The 24,345-nt window shown below is 40.2% G+C and overlaps 4 protein-coding genes across 4 annotated transcripts; all 4 read left to right on the top strand.

Annotated features, from left to right (window-relative positions):
- Nucleotides 1-18,156: 18,156 nt before the first annotated feature.
- Nucleotides 18,157-18,816, top strand: LOC137079608 (histone H1-like). The gene has a single exon (XM_067447524.1). The coding sequence runs from the start codon at nucleotides 18,193-18,195 to the stop codon at nucleotides 18,814-18,816; it is 624 nt and encodes a 207-aa protein (XP_067303625.1). The 5' UTR covers nucleotides 18,157-18,192.
- A 1,754-nt stretch (nucleotides 18,817-20,570) lies between these two features.
- Nucleotides 20,571-21,278, top strand: LOC137079852 (histone H2A-like). The gene has a single exon (XM_067447541.1). The coding sequence runs from the start codon at nucleotides 20,605-20,607 to the stop codon at nucleotides 20,989-20,991; it is 387 nt and encodes a 128-aa protein (XP_067303642.1). The 5' UTR covers nucleotides 20,571-20,604; the 3' UTR covers nucleotides 20,992-21,278.
- A 754-nt stretch (nucleotides 21,279-22,032) lies between these two features.
- Nucleotides 22,033-22,520, top strand: LOC137079799 (histone H3). Its single transcript, XM_067447537.1, has one exon. It carries the CDS (start codon nucleotides 22,033-22,035, stop codon nucleotides 22,441-22,443), a length of 411 nt encoding a protein of 136 aa, XP_067303638.1. The 3' UTR covers nucleotides 22,444-22,520.
- A 1,218-nt stretch (nucleotides 22,521-23,738) lies between these two features.
- LOC137080076 (histone H2B-like) lies at nucleotides 23,739-24,161 on the top strand. Its single transcript, XM_067447557.1, has one exon. The coding sequence runs from the start codon at nucleotides 23,772-23,774 to the stop codon at nucleotides 24,144-24,146; it is 375 nt and encodes a 124-aa protein (XP_067303658.1). The 5' UTR covers nucleotides 23,739-23,771; the 3' UTR covers nucleotides 24,147-24,161.
- Nucleotides 24,162-24,345: the final 184 nt, after the last annotated feature.

Below are 24,345 nucleotides of genomic sequence, written 5' to 3'. Positions count from 1 at the left end.
GATGGATTTACTGATGGATTCTCTGATGGATTCACTGATGGATTCACTGATGGATTCACTGATGGATTCACTGAGGGATTCACTGATTCACTGATGGATTCACTGATGGATTCTCTGATGGATTCTCTGTTGGATTCTCTGATGGATTCACTGATGGATTCTCTGATGGATTCACTGATGGATTCTCTGATGGATTCACTGATGGATTCACTGATGGATTCACTGATGGATTCTCTGATGGATTCTCTGATGTATTCACTGATGGATTCACTGATGGATTCTCTGATGGATTCACTGATGGATTCACTGAGGGATTCTCTGATGGATTAACTGAGGGATTCTCTGATGGATTCACTGATGCATTCACTGATGGATTCACTGATTGATTCTCTGATGGATTCACTGATGGATTCACTGAGGGATTCTCTGATGGATTAACTGAGGGATTCTCTGATGGATTCACTGATGGATTCTCTGATGGATTCACTGATGGATTTTCTGATGGATTCACTGATGGATTTTCTGATGGATTCACTGATTCACTGATGGATTTTCTGATGGATTCACCGATTCACTGATGGATTCACTGATTCACTGATGGATTCACTGATGGATTCACTGATGGATTCACTGATGGATTCACTGATGGATTCACTGATGGATTCACTGATGGATTCACTGATGGATTCTCTGATACTCAACGAAAGCAACATAGTTTGAACCCCTTACATGAAAGCCACTATTAAATTAGTATAAATAATATTAAATTGTGCACATTTCACACTTTAATGACTATTCTATTGTGGTAAATAAAACAAATAAAAAAATCACTTTGTACAGTAACTCACATGTATGTCCTATAAGCAAATATTAATATTAATGTGATTAATGTTTCACAGCACTGATTCACTGGAACAAGCTTCAGAAGTCAAAGCCAGATGAGGTCAAAGTGTTTGAGGCACACACAGCACTTATGCAAAGAAAATATTGTAATAACCGGCAGTTATTCTGAAGAACTTTGGGCTGATGTTAAAGGTAACTCCTAACAGAAGATATGAGCACACGCGTCCCATACACCGCACGACCATGAGTGTGTCTGAGAATACAAGCACAGCAGAACAGACCAGCAGGAAATATCGTCTTCTTTATCCTTTTATTCAGAACACAGTCAGGGCCCATGTCCCTCCCCTACACACCTCTCTCTCTCAGTAATGAATCAAACCCACCCAAACTAACTTGAACATAAACGCGCATAACTTTGCTAATATAGCTGGTTCAAAAAATAAAATAAAATGTAATGCACTTTATCAAAACTTATTTCTTGTGCTTTTATATTTTTTTAAATATGTTCTTTCTGGGTCATAATGGTTCAGTGTACATAATAAACTCTAGTGGGAACCATTCATGCAGAAATTGTCTTTTATGGAGCACATATCGGTGACGCACGATACCTATTGCGATGTGCGAACAGCGCCATCTTTAGACGACATTTGTTGCAGACTGGGTCAAATGTGCTCTCTGTCGCTCTTCTAACGAGCGGTAAGGACGTTTTAAAGTGTGTTAAATGATATCATGAATTTATTTCATGAGATAAAAAATGTTTAAATGTAGTGTAAGGCTGTGATGTTATCAAATTGAATGTTTTACCGAGAAATGTTTTTGCTTGCTAGCTTTTCCGTGCTGTAGGAGCAGAGTGAAGGGGAGAGACGGGTATTCCAGAAAGTTGACTGTGCTCTATTTCTGCAGGTATGTCCGATTGTTTGTTATATGTTGAGAAATGTTTGAAATGAGTTTAATATCAAGTCTGAGTTACATACAGAATAGAGAGTGAGGTCTGGCTGCAAAAGTTATGTCATTTATATCAAATGTTTTTATTTTATTTGTTTGAAATATGTACATTTAATTAATGATGAAATTAAAATGAAATTCATTTACTGATAATTAATTTACTGATACGAACAAGCAATGGGGAAATAATCTTGTCACTTTTATATTATTTAATTTGCCATATGGTGAACTCTTTCATGGCTCACTATATTTTGTGGTTTTAATTCATTTATAATATTATTTTATGTTTTGCAACTTTAATTTGAGTAACATTTGCTGCACATAACTTCAGACACACATTTGTTGCAGACTGGGTCAAATGTGCTCTCTCTCGCTCTTCTAGCGAGCTGCTTGTCCGTGCTGTACGAGCAGAGTGAAGGGGAGAGACGTGTATTCAGAAAAATGATTGTGCTCTGTGTATTTCTGCAGAATAAATCATCCTGAGGCCTCTTCCATACGCATTGTCTTCATTGAGCATAACCAAAGTAAACACAACCACAGTAAAACTGTTACACTAACAAAACTTAACCATATTGCTAAAATTACACATTAGTAATCTCCAAACAAACAAATATCCACAATACATCTGGCTGCTAGCGCTGACAGCCGGGTCATTACAATATATTTCCCTATATATGAATAATCAATATATTAAAAGATGTAACCATTTATTTGAAAATAAAAAAATATATTGTGTTTAATATATTACAACATTTTGATTAATAAATAAGGAATTGCTGCTTTTCATATAGGTGACAAGTCAGGGAAAGTAGGGACACAAGTCGGTTCTGGGGCATTTCGAGTTATTCAGATTCTGAAAGTGTAGTCTCCAAGCTTTCCAACGATGTGTAACACATGAAATCTGATATTTTGAGAAGTTGTGGCCATCTGAAGTTAGGCCTTTAGAAAAGTGTAAATGAGAGAAAACAGCCTCTGAAGTTTTGCAGTTCTCACCTGTTCTCACCTGCTGGGAGTGACAATAGGGCTCATTTACATCTCATTTAGATAAGCCACACCCCCTGTGATACGATGCTAACAATTACAATTAAAACTGAGCTAGCTAATAACAATAGGTAGATATGGGAAGGCCTAAACATGAGATAACGTGTAGGCTACGTGTTCCTAGAAAAGTACAGAAAACAGAAAAGTATTCTTGCAGATCTCGATGCCTCCAATGAAATAAGTCGTTCGGGCACACTTTCTCTTTGTCGGGGTCTTTTTTGTGGATGTAACCATCTCCGAAGTTTGCGCTGTGCGTCTGTTTGCCTCTAAATGTCCAATAATTTGCATGTCCTGCCACTCTTTTTCCGCAGCTAAAGAATCCAGTCATATGTTGTACGTAATGTCTGGAGAAAGTTTATGGCTACAGGACTGTCTCCCAAGCAGAGAGTTCTCTTTTCTCCTCGTGTAGCATTTACAGTCAAAGTTACGGATTTTCCCCATTTCGCTGCCTTTATGCCCATCAAGTGAGCGCTTGTTCATAAGCATCCGGCTTGTCTAAGAAGTGCTTCAAAACATTTGCGGTGTAACGGCCATGGTTCAGCTCGTCTGCGATCATCTTTGCGGCGTCCATCTTCATTGAATTTTGATATCAGCTAGAGCCGGCCAGAGCGCTGCATGATATGTAGCCACGCTTCCCTCGGAGGGCGGGGACAATGACGCCCCTACTGCGTGCTAGAATCTCCGAAAACAAGGCGATTTCAACCTCAAAATGTACGCTTTTAAATACACCAATACTGCGTTCTCAAAAACGGAGAGGCTTCTTCGATTCGATTCCATTCCATTTTATTCCCCTTAATGATATTGCACTTTTTCTTCAAAACCATCAATGGTTTTCTGGTATGTTTTCTGATGTGTGTGTGTGTGTGTGTGTGTGTGTGTGTGTGTGTGTGTGTGTGTGTGTGTGTGTGTGTGTGTGTGTGTGTGTGTGTGTGTGTGTGTGTATGATCAGATATGCATGTGTATAGATATAATGCAGATATATTTACTCATGCAGTATAAACACAGTTGCGGTCAGAATTATTGGCACCCCAGTAAATATGATCAAAGATGGCTGTAGTAATAAATCCTCATTGTTTATTCTTTTGATCATTCATTCAAAACATTAGCAATAATCTAACCTTTTATTGAAGTAATGAAAAGTCGAGGGATAATCACATTATGAAATAAATGTTTTTTTCTCCAAAACACATTAATCTCATGATTGTCATGAGTTAACTCGCGATTAATCGCAATTTAATCACACATTTTTAGCAATTGTAAATGTATCTTAAATTAGGTTTACATTAAGTGTTTAATACTCTAATCAACACTGGTATGGACAAATATGCATGCTTTATGCAAATGTACATTTATTATTAGTGAAACTATACTTATTCAATAATAATCAATACAGCATGAAGACTAGACGTATCAAAGGCCATAGATGTTTATCTAAGAAATTGTTCATGTCTCTTAAGCCTGAACTTAAAAATTAAGAGTAAGTAGTGATTTCTCTCATTTTAAGAATATAAAGGGAGTTTTTACACTGGTAGTTTAATTCAGAGCAGGGCACAGTTCGTATGAAAAATTGGTAATGTGTACCAGTGAGTGCACCAGAACCACACCATACCTGGTGATCGTGGTATGGTACCTGGTGGTGGTATGGTAGGAACTATATTCATACCTGGAGGAGGTCCATATTCCACGAGTAGGAATATAGTGCGGCCCCTTTAAGAGATCCGCATTCCCTATTGAACTGTATTTTGCGTGTGCACGTCGAACTGGTCCGCGATTCACGTGGACAGTGTGAAGAACATGGACTCGGGAGCGCGCTTGTTCAGGACAGTAACCTGAGCATTCGTTTTAGCCGATTGTAATGTATTTAGTTCAATAAAACACGTGTACTGTAAGCGGTGATGGTGTTAATGATTTACCTCAGACAGGAGCGAGAGTGAGCTGCAGTGCATCGCGCTCAGACTGCAGAGAATGTGAAAAAACACACTTTTCTTTCTGGAGTCTAATAAAAGTTAAACAGAAAATATGGCAGCTTTTGTAGGCAATAACTGCACTTTTGGTTTAAAAAAAAATGTGGTAACACTTTAGAATACTGTTTCTTACTTAATGCATAACTAATAAAGAGTTACTGCTGTACTAATGAATAATTCTTCATTAACACTCAAGTCACTAATATTAACTACTAAGGAATGAGTGTTAACTAATCAATATGTAATAGCATTTTTTAATTGTGTTAAGTATCAATTAGTTAATCAGTAACTATTCAATTCAGTTATGCCTCCTTAAGAACTACTATTAAGTAACTACTAATTAACAGTGATGCACAGTATCAGATCGAGGCCCTTTCTTCTTCTTTAGTACTAATGTTGTTAGATAAATGTACTACTGTTATGTGTACTATATTCATTTACATTCACTCGCTAATGTGCCGATTAATGTTTCTGTCTGTGTGTGTCCCCACGCTATAATGTTGCAGTTCTTGCAGCATTAAATCAGAGAAAACAATTCTAGTGAAAGAGTACACAGATTCATGAGTGCACATGCAGAGTGCACAAAATGTGAGCGCACACGCAATTTCTGTGAGTCCAGTTTTGTGCGAGAGAATGGATTGAGATTCCGCTTGTAAGCAGATTCATTGCTTGTAAACTTGATGTGCTCTCGCGGTACAATATTAATACTACATTAATGAGGATGTTGATGATTTCCTTTTTTTTAATGTAAGTATTGTCTGCAACCAGATGTTCAGGACGGAACCCCATCCCCAATCTAAGTGCCTTGCCAACATGGCTCAGGCATTTTATGTTTATGTGATACCAAATGATTTCTGTATTTAAGGCAATGACTGAGGGGAAAATGAGAATACAGGGAACCTATGAGTCATTAAAAAAGAATTACCAAATAGTTCTCAAGGAGTTACTTAGAACCTGGAACAGTATTCTAAAGTGAAAACAAACCCATTCATAATTATTGAAGAATTACCAAATAGTTAATAGTTAAATAATTAAACCTAACTACCATTAATACAGTACTAATAAAGGAAATTTGACCCTCTATTCTAAAGTGAAAGTTTTATCCTCATTAATTATGGCACTTATTGAATGATATTTAAGTTTACTAACCAGAATAAGTCAATAATTAAGCCTAACTACCATTAATACAGAACTAATAAAGGAAATTTGACCCTCTATTCTAAAGATAAGTTCTTATTGTTTAGCAGTTATGTGTATTTTTATGTGTGGTTCTACGTGAATCTAATACGTAAAACATTAAAAGCAATAGACATTCTGCTGCACACTCATTCATCTAAAAAAAATTAGCATATCATGTAAAGGTTATCTAAACGAGCTATTAACCTAATCATCTGAATCAACTAATTAACTCTAAACACCTGCAAAAGATTCCAGAGGCTTTTAAAAACTCCCAGCCTGGTTCATTACTCAAAACCGCAATCATGGGTAAGACTGCCGACCTGACTGCTGTCCAGAAGGCCATCATTGACACCCTCAAGCGAGAGGGGAAGACACAGAAAGACATTTCTGAACGAATAGGCTGTTCCCAGAGTGCTGTATCAAGACACCTCAGTGGGAAGTCTGTGGGAAGGAAAACGTGTGGCAAAAAACGCTGCACAACGAGAAGAGGTGACCGGACCCTTCTGCAAAAGGATTCCCGACTAAGTATTGAGTGCATAACTGAACATAATTATTTATGGTTAACTTTTTTTGTATAAAAACACTTTTATTTTATTGGTCGGATGAAATATGCAAAATTTTTGAGAAATTTGGGTTTTCATGAGCTGTATGCCAAAATCATCTGTATTAAAACAATAAAAGACCTGAAATATTTCAGTTGGTGTGCAATGAATCTAAAATATATGAAAGTTAAATTTTTATCATTACATTATGGAAAATAATGAACTTTCTATTGTATGCACAATATGCAAATTTTTTGAGAAGGACCTGTATATATCAGAGTATATAGGAAACAGAGTTTGGTCCAAAAGGGTTGTCCCTATATTCTCTTAATGGTGTCGCACTGCACCGGGTGTATAATAGGGCCCTAAAGCCCAGTTCAGACTGCACGATTTTCAAACTCGTCGGGTCACTGCTCTATTCACACTGCATGACTATCTGGGCTATCATTCAGTCACTGCTGTGTTCACACTGACCGATGGTTTGACGACAGAGGAGTTCACACTGCATGACTGAACAAGAGGCAGAATCGCCGACAACTCTCTCTCTCCGGTGCGCAAACTACGTTTCCCAATCACACGTGCGATGTGACAAGTAAACAACGCGAGATCACACGTGCGTCAGACCGGAGTTCTCGCGCGAGACTTGGAATTATTATTAAAAATGATAAACTTCACAAAGTTTGCTTCAAATTGTCTGTGCGCTGATTTGTGGAGAAAAAGAAAAAAGATTATGTTGGAAGAAATTGTTGGAGAGACAGAGGGAGCCAGGATTGTGTTCTGCAAAGACAGTTTGAGGTAAATAGACACTTTTGTAATGTGCTGCTGCTGTTGCTGGATGTGCACATGTTTGCCCTTTGTTTCTGTTTGATAGAATTGTAAATATATCTATTCAAATACTGATATTCTGCTCTATAACTCCTCCCTGAACCTCCTGCTGCCCTGTATCTCACTCTCTCATTGGCTGTCGGTGTAATTTTCAGTCAGAACTCATTTCACACAGCAGGAGTTTCAATCGCCAACAGGTCCAGATATTTAGCATGCCAAATATCTCACCGGCGTCGGCGACTCGTCTGCGATTCTCTCTGATCGCGTCTTTGATTCTTCACACTGCGGGATTGTCACTCGCGTGCACGAGCACCGATTTGCCTGTGATCTCGGGCATTTGTCGGCGATTTCACAAAACCTGTCGGCGACTCAAAATCGGGGCAAAAATCGGGCAGTGTGAACTAGGCTTAATGGTTCACAGATAGTACAGCTGAAATAACCCAAACCCAGTTCAGTGACAGTGAACCAGAAAGAGAAGCAGCTGCGAATGAGCTCATGCTTTCGGTGGTCTAAGATCATTTTCACACCTATTGCTCTTGGGCCGAAATAGTTCATATGTCACGTGACCTGTGGTGAGAAGTAGAGTTTCTTGTTTGCATGATGTGGACTAAATAAATCCTGACATTTAGTACAATCTATATATTTTATTTAGAATACATGCATTTGTTAAGAGAGGTTGAAGATTGTTGAAGAGTGTGTATGTGTGGACGTGCTCTAATAGGCTACGTAAGAACTAATTGATGATTGAATCTGGAAATAAAGCTAAATAACTGAAAAAAATTAGAATTAATCCTGAGATGTCCATAATTTATAGCAAAAAAAAAAAATCTAGATTTAATGAAATCTCAAAATAATTCATTAAAATATGTTTTTACTCCACCCCTAACCAACATGAAACAACAGATTTGTGACAATACGGTTTTATGAAACAGTCGTGGCTAGTTGATTTCTTCAACGATTCATTGTAATATAGTAGTTCAGCAGTGAGTTTGGTCGTTGTTCAGGAAATGCACCCCTGGTTGATTTTAGCTCTATCTTACTGCGTGCAGAGGGACTTTGAAAGACAACCGTTCCTCCCGCCCCCCTGCCAACAGTGTGTTCCCAGACCCAAATTCACCTTGATGTGGGTCTGGCTTGGTTCTGAGGTTCACAGATTGTAAGGGTGGATCACCTACAGTGGTTCTGACTGCAGGGTTGCCAAATGACAAAAGAAACGTTATCAGCAAGATGGTAGAAAACTGTACATTTCTTGTCTATAACCACCCAGTGCAACTTATACCAACGACAGAAATAAGCGCAGGTACAATAGAAAAATATGTGGGAGAGCGTTGCTATAATGTGACTATATTGTATTGCAATAGGTAACACTTCAAAGTCAATACCAAATCAAAACTAGTTAGCAAATCATTTATAATTGAAAGAATTCAATGACAAAATCTGATTATGGTTACACTTAAAATAGTTACAAAATAGATGAATGAGATGAATAAAACTTATACCATTAATCGTACCCAGCATGTATAGAATGTTACCAGAGAGAGAGAGAGAGAGAGAGAGAGAGAGAGAGAGAGAGAGAGAGAGAGAGAGAGAGCGAGCGAGCGATGAGAGCTAGCCTGGATGCCAGCCGAATTTAGCCCTGCCCACTACATTTTTAGGTCAGGCGGTTCGGTCTGGCCTCGCTCCATAGAGGAGTAATTATCCCCGAACAGAAACTGTTATGAAATCATGTTTCATGGACCAATGAAATCATCAGGGCGGTTAATCAGGCATTGGCTGTTCTGACCAATGAAATCATCAGGGCGGGCTTTAGACGATGACGGACAGATGATCAACAGTAACGTAATCATCACGTCATCAAAGGGGCTTGGGTTATATTTGTTTGAATCCTAAATGGAGAGCTTGTTTTTATATGCATCACCTTCACAATTTCTCTCCAAAATGATGATCATGTTGGGTAAGTACTCTGTATATTATTCAATTCTAAGACACCGGCTAAGATCGTTTATTCCAGCGCGTGTGCAGACAGAGTTGCCAAGTTTTTACAACTAAACCCGCCAACAACTTGCCCTAAACAATGGCTTCTGGGGGGAGTTTTCCAGGAAAAAAATGGCGTTTGGGGGTAAAATGTGTTATTTTGGCAAGGTTGCTGCTAAAATTCGCACTCATGGGTCTATATCAGAGTGCTGATCGGGCCGCATTTTTCTGTCCGAGCCCGACCCGCGTCCGACAGAGCAGTAACCGAACCCGACCCGAGCCCGACAGGCATTAAAATATTTATGTCCGAGCCCGACCCGAGCCCGACAGTTAAAATCTTTTTTTTTTTCTCATATAATACTAATGACACGTACGTTTGTTTGTGTGGAAAACCCGCTTTTATTAAGCAGCTGTAGGAAGGCATTCTGAAATGTTTACAGACGAGCGCATCAGCACGCACACGGGGCATCAAACCTTACACAGAGCCCAATCAAATAGCCAACTGAAATTAAATGAACAAAGGTCTAAAAATGGCCCAAGCTAACAGGACAAAACATTAACGTAACACAATTGAAATGCTTATTGAAATGAAAGTCATCTTACCAATTTTCTCAAACTGTATGGTTCCTAAACTGCAACATGAGATCTATTTACATAATCTATCCATCAAAGTTTAGGCTAATCGAGGTTTTATGCAGAAAAAGGATTGCATCAACTGTGGACGGCTTCAAGGCTGTCCTGCTGCCAGCAGCGCTGAAGTTGCGCTCACTGGAATGACAGGGATGCCGCGGGCAATATGCACGCACGTGTTGCGCGTTGTTGTCACGGCGACATAAACAAATTTCTGCATGCAGGAAGACGTATGTTAGGGTAATATTTTACATTTATTTTAATCACAAAACAAACCATTGCATCAAGTTAAACAGGCCCATTGGCTACTTGCATAACAAGCAGTTTTAAATTTGACGCTGACGTGACCGAGCCCGACCCGAACCCGAACGTCATTTCTAAATATCTGTCCGAACCCGGCCCGACCTGTCGGGTACCGTCGGGTATCCATCCTCTAGTCTATATATCACATAATAGTGGCTTCAACCCGCGGACATAGAAAACAACCCGCGGAAAAAACCACGAGTATGACCACGTCAGGCTAGAAGAGAGCAAAGAGAAGAGCCAAAGAGAAGGCCCCCAAGATCAGAGAGACCCTGAGCAACAGTTGCAATCTTCTTTTATCTATCCCTTGACCATGTGACTGAAACCCTGAGACATTCAAACTGACCAATCAGACCAGACTTCCCCCAATGTACTACAGGTGTGGCACCATTTAGCCTACAGGCCCTCAGCATCTCTTTGTCTTTAGGAATCCCAAACGGTCCCACTGATAAGAGAGAGGGGGTGGAAAACAGTAAAACAAATGTCTTTGTTCAATTTCAAGTATCAGCTATCTTTGATTATTTTGAATTCTTACAGATAGTACAGCTGAAATAACCCAAACCCAGTTCAGTGACAGTGAACCAGAAAGAGAAGCAGCTGCGAGTGAGCTCATGCTTTTGATGGTCTAAGATCATTTTCACACCTATTGCTCTTGGGCCGAAATAGTTCATACGTCAACACCACATGATCACAGTTCCAGCTTAAAGGACCCAAAAACAAACCATATTCAGACCACATCATTTGAATGTGTCGGCCGCTTGAAGTGCTCAAACAAACAAGTGTATGAAACCTTCAAACCACATTTAAAATGTATTAATATATCTGCAATATATCAAAATGAACATTTAAAGAGATATAGCTCAAGTGCAGTTTTCAATCAAGACATTTCTCAAAATAAAATGTATCAGCTTTGCAAAATATGAATAAAAAAATATGTATATCTCATGAAGCTGAGACCAACTGGCTAAAAATAACTGAGAAGAGTCTCAGAAAAGAGAAGTTAGTTCTGAGAAAAGCTCGAGCATCATTGATGGGGCGGCAGTGGCTCATGTAGATTGTCTAGGTTGGTGGTTCGATCCCCGGTTCCACCTGACCAAGTGTCGAGGTGTCCATGAGTAAGACACCGAACCCCAGCTGCTCCCGACGAGCTGGATGGGCCTTACATGGCAGACACCGCCGTCGGTGTGTGAATGGGTGAATGTGAGGCAAGATGTAAAGCGTTTTGGATGGCCATGGGTCTGTTAAAAGCGCTATATAAATGCAGTCCATTTACCATAAACTGTGTGTCCATGACAATGAAATTAAAGTGTCCTCTTGAAAAATTAGATTTAGTAATAATTTTTCAAGAGAATGAGAAGTGATAGAGAAGCTGATTGTGTGTTCAGTCACTGTTCTCAAGCTCTCTGAGCCTCTGATGGAGAGTTTATTTAAAGATACAGCATCATTCAACACTAACTCATATCAACACACACACATCAGATTCATCTCAACTACTAGACAAGAGAAGAAACAGTATTACAGCAAAAACTAGCAGAAATAATACAATAAGCAGTGAGACTGTGGGATCATAGACTCTCCTTCACAACAATCATTCTTTTATCTTGTCTTCATCTGAATACAGTGAATTAAAAAGAGAAAACTAAACAGAAGATATGACAGAATATGATCAAATACTCACAGATGAGAGGCAGTGCACCGGAGCCCATACTGTCTCATCAATCGACTGTTTTCTGTGTGCTAAAACAGACACTTCCTGTGTTTGAAGAAGAGATGAGGGAGGAGGAGACACGAAGTTCTGATGATGATCGTTCTCACAGTTATTTTGACCGTACACACACACACACACACACACACACACACACACACAGAAGACACGTGACGTCTAATGTGTGTCTAATGTAAGGCCCGGATAATGAAATATGCAGACTTTCTCATACATCATAAAGTCTGTATATTTCTTTATCTGATATGTTTATAGTGTGTGAAACTGAGAGATGTCCTCACACTCAGTATTTTCTTAATATGACGCGGGTTATTGTGTGAACTCGTCAAAGGTGTTTCTGTTCTCCAGATCTGCCGTACGGCTCTCAGTATAACAGGCCTTGAGTCGATGATCTAAAGAAACAAAAGGTCAGAGTTCATTAAGTTTGGGTTAGGGTTAGTGTAATAAGGGAATACAAATGATAGGGCTGATGGAAAATAAGTCCTGTCCTTATAACAAGTTTAGTTAATGTGTGTGAGACACACACACTGTTGAGAGCTCTCTGCAAAATCAAGTAGAATAAAGCGGATTCATTTGAGCTTGTTTGTTTAATAAAGTGTTTGAGGACTGATATATACTGAATATATATTTCTTTCTGATGAAAATCTTGTCATGAGTGTTTTTCATCATAATTCTTCACCTAGAAGACTTTACAGTGATTTGTCAACATTTAAAGCCCAGAGTGATTGTTCCTCTAGAAATATATTGTGGTATGATAGGCTTGAGTTTCTGAGTTAATGGTTGAGGATGGGCATTAATGGTGGCTGTATATTTAGGCCATTGGTGGATGTACCTCATGCACGCGTCATTTCCTGAATGTGGTTTGGCTTCAGTTATCGAGCCTGTGTCTGCGGTTCAGTTAGGGTGGGTTAATGCAGTTTCCAACATTAAAGAAACACGCTGACTTTTTAGACTTTAGCTTATTAATGTGGACACATGATCATGATCAGGTTTTTCTGTAAGGGCATTCAAACTGCGTGTGGTGTTCGGTTACGACAGTCAGCAGCAAGATCAAACTCTCTCCAAGATCATATATTCACATTATAATATTGGATCTGTAGATAAAGTTGTATTAAACTGCTGTTTCTGAACGATGTTGAACTCGGGTGAAAACAAGGCAAGGCCATTTTATTTGTAGAGCACATTTCATACACAATGGCAATTCAAAGTGCTTTACAGTTAAATAGTGATAACATGTGGATATGAATTAAAATAAAAACAAAGACAATTAAAACAGTTGTAAAGAGAAAAGAAAAGAAATGTTGATAAAAGATCTCTATCTGCCTGATTCTGAGATGGAAGAGATGGAGCAGGTTCTGAATGTCTCCTAGACATTACAAGTCAGTCATTCATTAGCATCACACACACACACACACACACACACACACACACACACACACACACACACACACACACACACACACACACACACACACACACACACACACACACACACACACACACACACACCAAAAAGCCAATGCCTTTTCCAGAGCCAATATTTGGTTTGTACTAATTTTCTTTCAAAAGTATAATCTTTAAAGTTTAAATAAAGTCGTATCTTCTTTATCTTGCTCTAAGACATCAGTATAACATCTGATGCCACATTGTAGGAATGATTTTCCTTAAATTCAACCTAAAGTATATTCCCACTGAGGCTTTTACTAAAATCGTCTGTTCAAAAACTTTAGCTTGTTTAAAATTTAAAATCTTAGATCTTATTTCTACAAATATTCAAAGCAGGTCTTAAACTATTAACCTTGGATGAACCCCATGCTATAAAACACATTGGCAACGTTTGTCCTCCTCTGTGGTCAAAGACACAGTATAAGTAAAGTTTAATTTAAAGAATATTTAATTTTACTCTTCTTATGTCTAAGCATGATCTTACTTTAAACTTGAAATAATAGCCGGTCATATCTTAAACTACTACAATAGTCAAACCTTATGGTCGTCGTGTTCTAGGATTGTAAGTTGTACATGATTTTACTTTTCTTGCGTCTTCCAAACTGGCCTTCATCAGTGTGGAAACACACCCTCATCAGAAAATATACTATCAGTTATCTACTCAAAATGCGTAGAGTTTTGGAAATGTAACAGTTTGTCTGTTGGTAAGCATGAACAGACTTTGGAGAGAGCGGATGACGCTAGCAGGGAGATTGCCCTTTGACCCCAACAGTTGTGCACGGTGTTAAAGACTCTACAAGGTAGTCATTCATTTCAATTGTTATTCACAAAACAGCACAGAGTGAATCTTTAACATTTCAAATTGTGCTTAAAAACCTTACAATTAAACTTACATTTTTAAGATGGCACGTCCCATGGGTCTTTATTTTACTTTTCTTAGTTCTACAAAGTTTCAATAGCAGTTAAACTCCTAGTTGACAATAATGTTTGCTGCAATGCACACCACTGTAAGATACACTACATATGTAAGATAGCAAAATCAAACAGTGTATTACACTTTTCCAAAAGATAACCGTGCTTTACAATTTGAAGAACAAGTTTACCAAATGCATCTTCATACCCGTTGTGTTCGGACACAATGCCATTCATTGTTTTGTTTTATAAAATGTACTAGTCTTATTTCTGCAACGTTTCATGCTACTTTTACTAGCCTGATAAATATGTAGTTAATACATTATGAAGCAAGACAATCACGCTACCAAATACATTTGATTTTAAGAAAAAGCGATGTTTTAAAATACAACTGAACCAGATTATTTTCTCTTTTGACAAACTATTAGAAAAAATACTTTCTCTGTGGTGTTGGAATAGGCCTAGGTCTTTTTAAAGTATCACATCAGGCGTGTAACAATCATGATCCAGATCAAGCTTCTTATCAAACAAAGACAATTATATTTATCTTTCACTTGTGAATATTTGTACGCTAGTATCACACTTGCCATGTTTAATAGTCTTTACTATCGCCTAATGCATCCCAATCCAGCAAAGTTATAATTTGTTCACCTTTTTATGTCTTTTTCCCTATATTTAATTATTTTTGGCTCAATTAAATCGATATCGATTAAAGCTAATCGTCATTGCTTCTTCCCTATACAGATACAGTCCAAACATGTTCTTTGTAGGAATTATGTGGGACACAAAACTCTGCGTAAATTCAAGAGGCCTAGAGTAAGAATCAGAGGGCTTCGATTCTCTCTCTCTTTTTTGACCATACATGTGTTTGCATCCCTGAACTCTACACATCTCAACATGTAAATAGGAAAATGTTGGCGTTATTCTGTCACTTTTGGAGAATTTGGCTAGCTGGAGCCGTTTACCTCCAGTCTTTGTGCTAAGCTAGGCTAGCGGTGTGTGTGTCAGACAGAGTTATGGCACACACACAGAGATGAGGATGGTGTGTATGGACTTATCTAACTCTGGGGGATACAGTGAATAAGCTAAAGTCCAAAAATGTGTGTGTTCCTTTAAAGTCCTTCAAACGTTTGTTTGATTCTCCGCTCCTCTTTTCAAATCAGTTTGGATTATTTTGTGTTTAAGCAATTTGAATCTTCTTTTGGGTGCGGTTTTGTAAATTGTTTGTATTGATTCGGTGTATTTTCTTATGTATTGTAATTGAGTGCATTAGTTTGAGTTATCATTTATTTAATTTATTTTTGGTTGTCAGTTTATTTTTCCTTTCTTTAGTGTCCCAATTCCAGTCTCTTGAGTTTTGGAATCTATTTATTTTTAATTTATTTTAATTGTATATCTATTATTATTTTAATTAGTAATCCTTGTGAAATATTGTATTGATTCAAAGTTATTGAAAAAACTTTCATTAGTTTCATTAACCATAAACGTATTTATTTTCCATAGATGCATATACTAAGGTTATACTGTATTGATGCTTCACAGTCTAATCAACCGCTGTTAAACCGGATATAATCGAATGTCCCTGATTAAAAAAATCAGGTCATATTTGTTACATTGAAGAGTTGTGCTCTTTATTATGGCGTTCATATGCAGGTGTAGTTTTGTTTTGTGCAGTTTGAAGCACATGAACATGAACATGTGTGTGTGTGTGTGTGTGTGTGTGTGTGTGTGTGTGTGTGTGTGTGTGTGTGTGTGTGTGTGTGTGTGTGTGTGTGTGTGTGTGTGTGTGTGTGTGTGTGTGTGTGTGTGTGTGTGTGTGTGAGCCTGTTTATGTGGTTTATGAGGACACAAATTTGTATAACTACATGGGTATTACACTGGTATTACACTATAAATGTGGTTTATGAGGACATATCAAATGTCCTCATAATTCAAATGGCCTTAAAAACATACTAAATGATGTTTTTTTGAGAAAGTAAAAATGCAGAATGTTTCCTGTGATGGGTAGGTTTAGGGGCAGGGGCAGTGTAAGGGGATAGAAAATACGGTTTGTACAGTATAAAAACCATTACGCCTATGGAGAGTCCCTGTAAACCACATAGACCAACATGTGTGTGTGTGTGTGTGTGTGTGTGTGTGTGTGTGTGTGTGTGTGTGTGTGTGTGTGTGTGTGTGTGTGTGTGTGTGTGACTCATATTAGCTCCACAGATGATTTGTGATTCTTCCGAAGTTGAATTTCTTTATTTCAAACTAAATGTTTGAATGATATCAATTCACAAATTTGACTTGTGATGCGGCCTGGAAACATAATTCGATGTTCGTTTGTATGAGAGCTTGTATTACATCCCATCTCTAAAATATACAATGACAGAAGGCATGTGTAGCATATGTATATTACGTGCAACCGGTTTATTATCTGCCACTCTATTGTTCCAAACCTAGCTTTCTGCCTGAATAAACATATCAAACATAATGGCCAGTTGTAAATACATGACTGTGTTGTGGATTCGCATGTGCAGTGATTAAAGGGTTACTTCAGCGATTAGCATATGGCTTTGTATCAGTAGAAACCCTGGAGTATATTCAAATGATTGTGCTTTCCCCCCTCATATCTCCCTGAGACAAGAGATTTATGCATTTTATTTCTGGAAAAATTCCTCCTATGATGCAAATTGACGATTTTTGCATCATAGGAGGAATGTTTGCCCGAAGGCTAAAGACTACAGCCAGCAGAGGGGGCTATTTCCGCATGTTTCGAATCCGCGCATGAGGGATGGAGATTACACTCAGCTCTCATCACTCCTGCAGTTAGTGCTCAGTGCTGTCCTCACGCGGTGACTCACTCATTATATTGAACAGACACGTTCAGTTTTTAATTGTAGTGTCTTTTCTAACTCTGTCACTTTAATCCAGTTGGTGGCGTTGGGAATGGCCTCACAGGGCAGCGAAGCATTCTGGGAATTGTAGTCTTTCATCCCCATGGGACAAAAATACATTTTCTGTCTTTTCTCAGTCTAGAAGACACCAATTACAAAAATAATTTCACATTTCTACTACATTGATGACCCAGTTTAAATACAGATTCATCTTCCCAGCGCTGAAGTACCCCTTTAAAGGACATTATGACCTGTGCTGTCTCTTGCTTTAAATGATGAGCAATAATTTCCATGATTTTCTATTCACATGGTTCAATATATGAGATGAATGACGAATCAGGAGACAAAAAAATCCTTTATTGCAATTAACATTTTATGTCGTGATATTATGTACAGTAACGATGTGTTTAAGGAGTTAAAACATGGATACTCTGCTGGCAGGAGAGTCCAAGACAGACTCGAGACTCCGGATGATGTTCGTGTGCTTCAAGCTGCCCAAATCAACAGCTGTATGAAAGCCTCCTCACACCCTCACTGATGCTGCTTTCACTAAAGTCTCTTTCAGACTGTTTGCTGGACACACAGAGGACGGGTTTAGGATTTTATTAACGTTTTCATTCAAATTATCCATCGGGTTTACACGTAGAGTTTCGCCGTGGCTGATGCTCGCCTTGGATTTGACCTGACGAAGGCAAAAGTAACATTTCCTCTCCGCGTATTTGAGTCTCTGATGAAAGGCCAGAGCCTCTGTTTGCTGTTCACTTTGATTCGACTGTGACAAACTATTTTACCGCTTCAGTTTTTCCTCAAATGTACGAGAAGAAAACACAAGCATGAGGAGCTCGTGGACGCGCACAGACGCGTGAGCGGGCAGATTGAGTCTATGAGGTTCTCATGTGTAATTCAAGAGCAGCGTCGCGCGAGCGCTATTCATTGCTCAAACCAGACAGCGTTTGAAAGACTTTAGATCCGACCAGAGAGAGATAGAGATGGCAGAAACCGCCCCAGTCCCGGCTGCTGCCGCCCCGGCCAAATCGCCCAAGAAGAAGTCCGCCGCGAAAGCCAAGAAAGCAGGTCCAGGCGTCGGCGAGCTCATCGTCAAGGCTGTGTCCGCGTCGAAGGAGAGGAGCGGTGTGTCCCTCGCCGCCCTGAAGAAAGCGCTCGCTGCCGGCGGCTACGATGTGGAGAAGAACAACTCCCGCGTCAAGATCGCCGTCAAGAGTCTGGTGACTAAAGGCGCCCTGGTGCAGGTCAAAGGGACCGGGGCCTCCGGCTCCTTCAAGCTCAACAAGCAGCAAGCCGAGACCAAGAAGAAACCCGCCAAGAAAGCGGCTCCTAAAGCGAAGAAGCCCGCAGCCAAGAAACCCGCGGCCGCTAAGAAGCCCAAAGCCGCAGCAGCAAAGAAGCCCAAAGCCGCTAAGAAATCACCGAAGAAGGCCAAGAAACCCGCCGCCACAGCCGCTAAGAAGGCGACGAAGAGCCCCAAGAAGGCAAAGAAGCCAGCAGCCGCTAAGAAAGCAGCCAAAAGCCCTATAAAGGTCAAGGCGGCTAAACCTAAAGCAGCAAAGCCTAAAGCCGCCAAGCCTAAAAGGGCAGCTCCCAAAAAGAGATAAACTTATTTCTTATGGTTTCATCAAAACGGCTCTTTTAAGAGCCACCCACTGATTCATATAAAGAGCTTTATTTCAATATAATCTGTCCAATGAACGTGTGATTAGATTTCCATAAGAAGGGGCAGGATAATGACCTGACATATTGTTCAAATACACTTATTTTTATTTTATTTTACTGATACTACTATATTATGATTATGTTAACTATACTTATTTATATAAAAAGCCGCCCATTTAAAGGGATCCCATGGTGTTGAGACTTGTATGGCTTAATATAACATAAATGATGTCTCTTACTGAATTATGTGGTAGAAAACCCATGAAAGATCTACGTTATTTAAAAAATCGATTTTATATTTGGACCATGGGCGGCGCCATTTTGTTTGCGTTCTAGGTTGATGACGTAGAGTGGTTGAACTCCTCAATCAGCTGGCGTTACCCGTAGCTATTTTTACCACAACGCAACTCGAAAATTGTTTCAGAGTTAAACAAAACAAATGAATTGCTTTGTAATTGTACTTAAAACACACTCAAACATACATGTGCACACAAACTCACCTACACAAGTCACAAACAGATCGGCGGGCGCGCACACACACACTGACAGACTGCTCTGTCTCAATCGCATGCATCATCACCAAAACATCCTGCCTCTCTTCCTCACGTTACTTTATCCCATCGTCCTACCTAGATATTTCCCTCTGCTGGTCACATTAGGCATTATAGTTAATCTACTATCAACAGTCTATCTGGGGAACAGGATGTGTTGAACAGGATATACACAGGGAATAGATTGAGGGTTATGTATGCGCGCGCAGTGCGTGCGTGTGTGTGTGTGTGTTCGCGCCGATCTGTTGGGCTGTGTGTGTGTTCGCGCCGATCTGTTGGTGTGTGTGTGTGTTGCTGTGTTCGCGCCGATCTGTTGGGGTGTGTGTGAGTCTGTGTGAGAGAGAGAGTTTGTGTGCACATGTATGTTTGAGTGCGTGAAGTCGGACAGCTGTTTGTAAATCGGCTTTACTCGTTATTGCGGTGGAACGTGAGACTGAATGACTGCACTCGAACATGTCCACTATGGTGTCGGACAACACTACAAATGTCCGTCCCTTCAAATAATGCCCTATTTAAGGGTATAGGGTCGATTTCAGATTCAGCCCCTGTCGTGGAGACTGAGCAGCCCAACATCTCGATTGAGACAGAGCCTGTCGTGTGCGCGCCCGCCGATCTGTTTGTGACTTGTGTAGGTGAGTTTGTGTGCACATGTATGTTTGAGTGTGTTTTAAGTATAATTACAAAGGAATTCATTGGTTTTGTTTAACTCTGAAACAATTTTCGAGTTGCGTTGTGGTAAAAATAGCTACGGGTAATGCCAGCTGATTGAGGAGTTCAACCACTCTACGTCATCAACCTAGAACGCAAACAAAATGGCGCCGCCCATGGTCCAAATATAAAATCGATTTTTAAAATAACGTAGATCTTTCATGGGTTTTCTACTACATAATTCAGTAAGAGACATCATTTATGTTATATTAAGCCATACAAGTCTCAACACCATGGGATCCCTTTAAAGGAATCCTTGCGGCATTAGATGATACAACAGCGTGGCGTCCTTGAGTGTCGTCAGTCGCAGAAAGGGGGTTGGGTTTAGAGTGAAGGTCACTGATTGGCTGGAAATGTTTCCAGATTTGAACCAATATGAGACTGGCACACTTTCATTTATAAGTCGCCTCTCACTGGACTGCGGCATTATCTTTATTTCTTTTAAGACTTCAAATCAAATTAAACGCTGCAATGAGCGGACGAGGCAAAACCGGCGGAAAGGCTCGCGCCAAGGCCAAGAGTCGCTCTTCCAGGGCGGGACTGCAGTTCCCCGTCGGCCGTGTCCACAGGCTTCTCCGCAAAGGCAACTATGCCCAGCGCGTCGGTGCCGGTGCTCCGGTTTATTTGGCCGCTGTGCTCGAGTATCTCACCGCTGAGATCCTGGAGTTGGCTGGAAACGCCGCTCGGGACAACAAGAAGACCCGTATCATTCCTCGACACCTGCAGCTGGCGGTGCGCAATGACGAGGAGCTGAACAAGCTTCTGGGTGGCGTGACCATCGCTCAGGGCGGCGTGCTGCCCAACATTCAGGCCGTGCTGCTGCCCAAGAAGACCGAGAAGCCCGCCAAGTCCAAATAAATACACCAAAGCCTGCTTTTAGCGACCCAAAGGCTCTTTTAAGAGCCACACAATTTCTCCCAGAGAGTTTTTCTATGATTAATAGCATTTTGACTATTAACTAAGGCACACTGTTGTGTTACTTGCATTTTAGGTCTTTTAAAATAAACCTGCATTGTTTTTTTCTCTTAAGACTATATTTACACAATGGTCTATTGTTCAGCCTTGAACTGCTTTTGGGGGATTTTTGTTTTTGTTTTAATGGTCTGGATAAATCAACATTTAACTAAGTAACATGCCCAACACAATTTTAGTTTATAGTAATGTTTGCCCAAATGTCTTGTCTGATGCACAGGTGATGTTCCTGGAGGTAAATCACATAAAGGCCAACGTTTTCATTCAGTTCATCAGGTTTTGTAAATAAAATCTGAACATTTATAATAGATTTTTCATCAAATGAAGACATTTAAAATTATGTATATTGTGATATACTAATGTAAATATTGGCAACTGATGAGCAGTAAACACTGCAAATGATCCCTCAGATGTTTTCTACATTTGATGAGATTCTGTGGCCCAACGTTGCAATATTACATGTTTTTAGTATTATCGGTAAATAATATTATTTCCCTAAAATGACTTTCTAAAAATATCAAATGTTGAAAAAAATATTTCTGCATTGGAGATGCATGCAGAATTACATGACTTCTACATGTAAAAGGTGGAAACAATTTTTTCTTTCTTCTTTATTTTGGTTTTTCTGGAGTTAATCCTATCTTTATAAAAAGGAAATTACTTTATATTTCATCTGGATGTTCATGAGTCCATAGTTCTTATACTCCCCAGTGTTGAAATTTATATATATATTCTTTGGGCGGTAAAACAGGAGACGTCATTGGCCAACTGCTATAACGACAATAGCCAATCGAATGCCTCTGAAGCGACTCCATCCAATCAGCGCACGGCAGCTCTAGGGTTAAATAAGCGCTGCGTTCCTGTGAACTCTTCATTCGTTTGTTCTGTTCAGAGCAGCCGCAGAGCTCATCAGAAGCAAATCAAGCAATGGCGAGAACCAAGCAGACCGCTCGTAAGTCCACCGGAGGAAAAGCCCCGAGGAAGCAGTTGGCTACTAAAGCCGCCCGTAAGAGCGCTCCAGCTACCGGTGGCGTTAAAAAGCCTCACCGTTACAGGCCCGGTACCGTGGCGCTGAGAGAGATTCGCCGTTATCAGAAATCCACTGAGCTGCTGATCCGCAAACTGCCCTTCCAGCGGCTGGTGAGAGAAATCGCTCAGGATTTCAAGACGGATCTGCGCTTCCAGAGCTCCGCTGTCATGGCCCTGCAGGAGGCTAGCGAGGCTTACTTGGTGGGTTTGTTTGAGGACACCAATCTGTGCGCCATCCACGCCAAGAGAGTCACTATCATGCCCAAAGACATCCAGCTGGCCCGCCGCATCCGCGGAGAGCGCGCTTAGATCCACATCAGACACACACCCCAAAGGCTCTTTTAAGAGCCACATCAACAACTCAATGAAAGATCATTTCCATTTAAAAGAAACACATTTAACATTTAATTCCCCAAAGATTCCCTGAAAAAATGTCCCCCCTATAATATCTTATTTAGAAACTAAATAACCAAAGTTATTGTTTTTTTTTTCCGAAGTGTATTTTTTTTATATATGTGTATATATATATATAAACATTTAAATATGATGTTAATATTAATACTTCCACCATCAAGCGTCAAAAGTCTGATCATATTTGAAATAATTAACTGGTGACGTAAACTAGGTCCGCCCCTTACTGTGGTTTCAACCAGGTCCGCTAGCTGATTATAAACTCCTCTCCTCCAGCGTTTGTTCTTTATTCAATTGTTTTGAGTTGAAGAGTATCTGTCGACATGTCTGGAAGAGGAAAGGGCGGTAAAGGACTCGGGAAAGGAGGCGCTAAGCGGCACCGAAAGGTTCTCCGCGATAATATCCAGGGAATCACTAAACCCGCTATTCGGCGTCTTGCTCGGCGTGGCGGCGTCAAGCGTATTTCTGGCCTGATCTATGAAGAGACGCGCGGTGTGTTGAAGGTGTTTCTGGAGAACGTCATTCGTGATGCTGTTACCTACACTGAGCACGCCAAGAGAAAGACCGTCACCGCCATGGATGTGGTGTACGCGCTGAAGCGACAGGGACGCACCCTGTACGGGTTCGGAGGTTAAGAGATTCACGGAGAAGAAAAACACCAACGGCTCTTTTAAGAGCCACACACACTTTCACACTGAGAGCAAGTTTGAGAGAGTTTTTAATACTATAAAATGTTAACTATGCAGTCAAACCTAATTTTAAAGCTTGTTCTTGTTTGCATATGCGTATCTTTTTAGGTAACTTACAGTATATTTATTTCATGACAGTGAAACAATTGAGTCAAATGTGAATTTGTGAGGTTGAGTGATAAAATACACAATTTTCTGCCTCTAAATAAACAATATTCACCTTAGTTTATGATGTCAAAGACCAGATTTCCTTCAGAATATTTCAGTCATTCCTAAAAGTGCGGGATATTTAAACAAAGGAACCGAGTCCGGTGTGGGGGATGGGCCGGTGGGTGTTATTAACATTTTAAAGCTTCTGATTGGCTCGCCTGCATGTCACGGAGCATTTAATGTGGCCAATAAAATCATTCTATGGGTTGAAGACTCCCAATCACAGAAGCCGTTCATCTCTTCTGATATTAGCATAGGGCAGAGTATAAAAACCCGCCTGTAGTAACTCAGCTTTATTGTTCTTTGAGTTTCTCTGAGCGAAGGATCATGCCTGAGCCGGCGAAGTCCGCGCCCAAGAAGGGCTCGAAGAAGGCCGTCACTAAAACCGCCGGCAAGAGCGGAAAGAAGCGCAAGAGGTCCAGGAAGGAGAGCTACGCTATCTACGTGTACAAAGTCCTGAAGCAGGTTCATCCCGACACCGGCATCTCCTCCAAGGCGATGGGAATCATGAACTCTTTCGTCAACGACATCTTCGAGCGCATCGCCGGTGAAGCGTCTCGTCTCGCTCACTACAACAAGCGCTCCACCATCACATCGAGAGAGATCCAGACCGCCGTGCGTCTGCTGCTGCCCGGGGAGCTGGCCAAACACGCCGTGTCTGAGGGCACAAAGGCTGTGACCAAATACACCAGCTCAAAGTAAAGTCGCTCTCAGCTCAACACACACAAAGGCTCTTTTAAGAGCCACACACGCTTTCGGTCAAAAGAGCTTTTATCTTACATCTCACATGAAGGGAAAGGAGGAATTATCAGGTTTGCTGTTAAACAACACGTTTAGCCGATGAATTACATTAGGATTAATATATATAAAAAAATTATAATTGAAATTATTTAATATTGCA

Source organism: Pseudorasbora parva, chromosome 1, assembly GCF_024679245.1.
Source record: "Pseudorasbora parva isolate DD20220531a chromosome 1, ASM2467924v1, whole genome shotgun sequence".
In the NCBI taxonomy this organism is placed as follows: Eukaryota; Metazoa; Chordata; class Actinopteri; order Cypriniformes; family Gobionidae; genus Pseudorasbora; species Pseudorasbora parva.
This window is presented reverse-complemented; position numbering and strand designations above follow the sequence as displayed.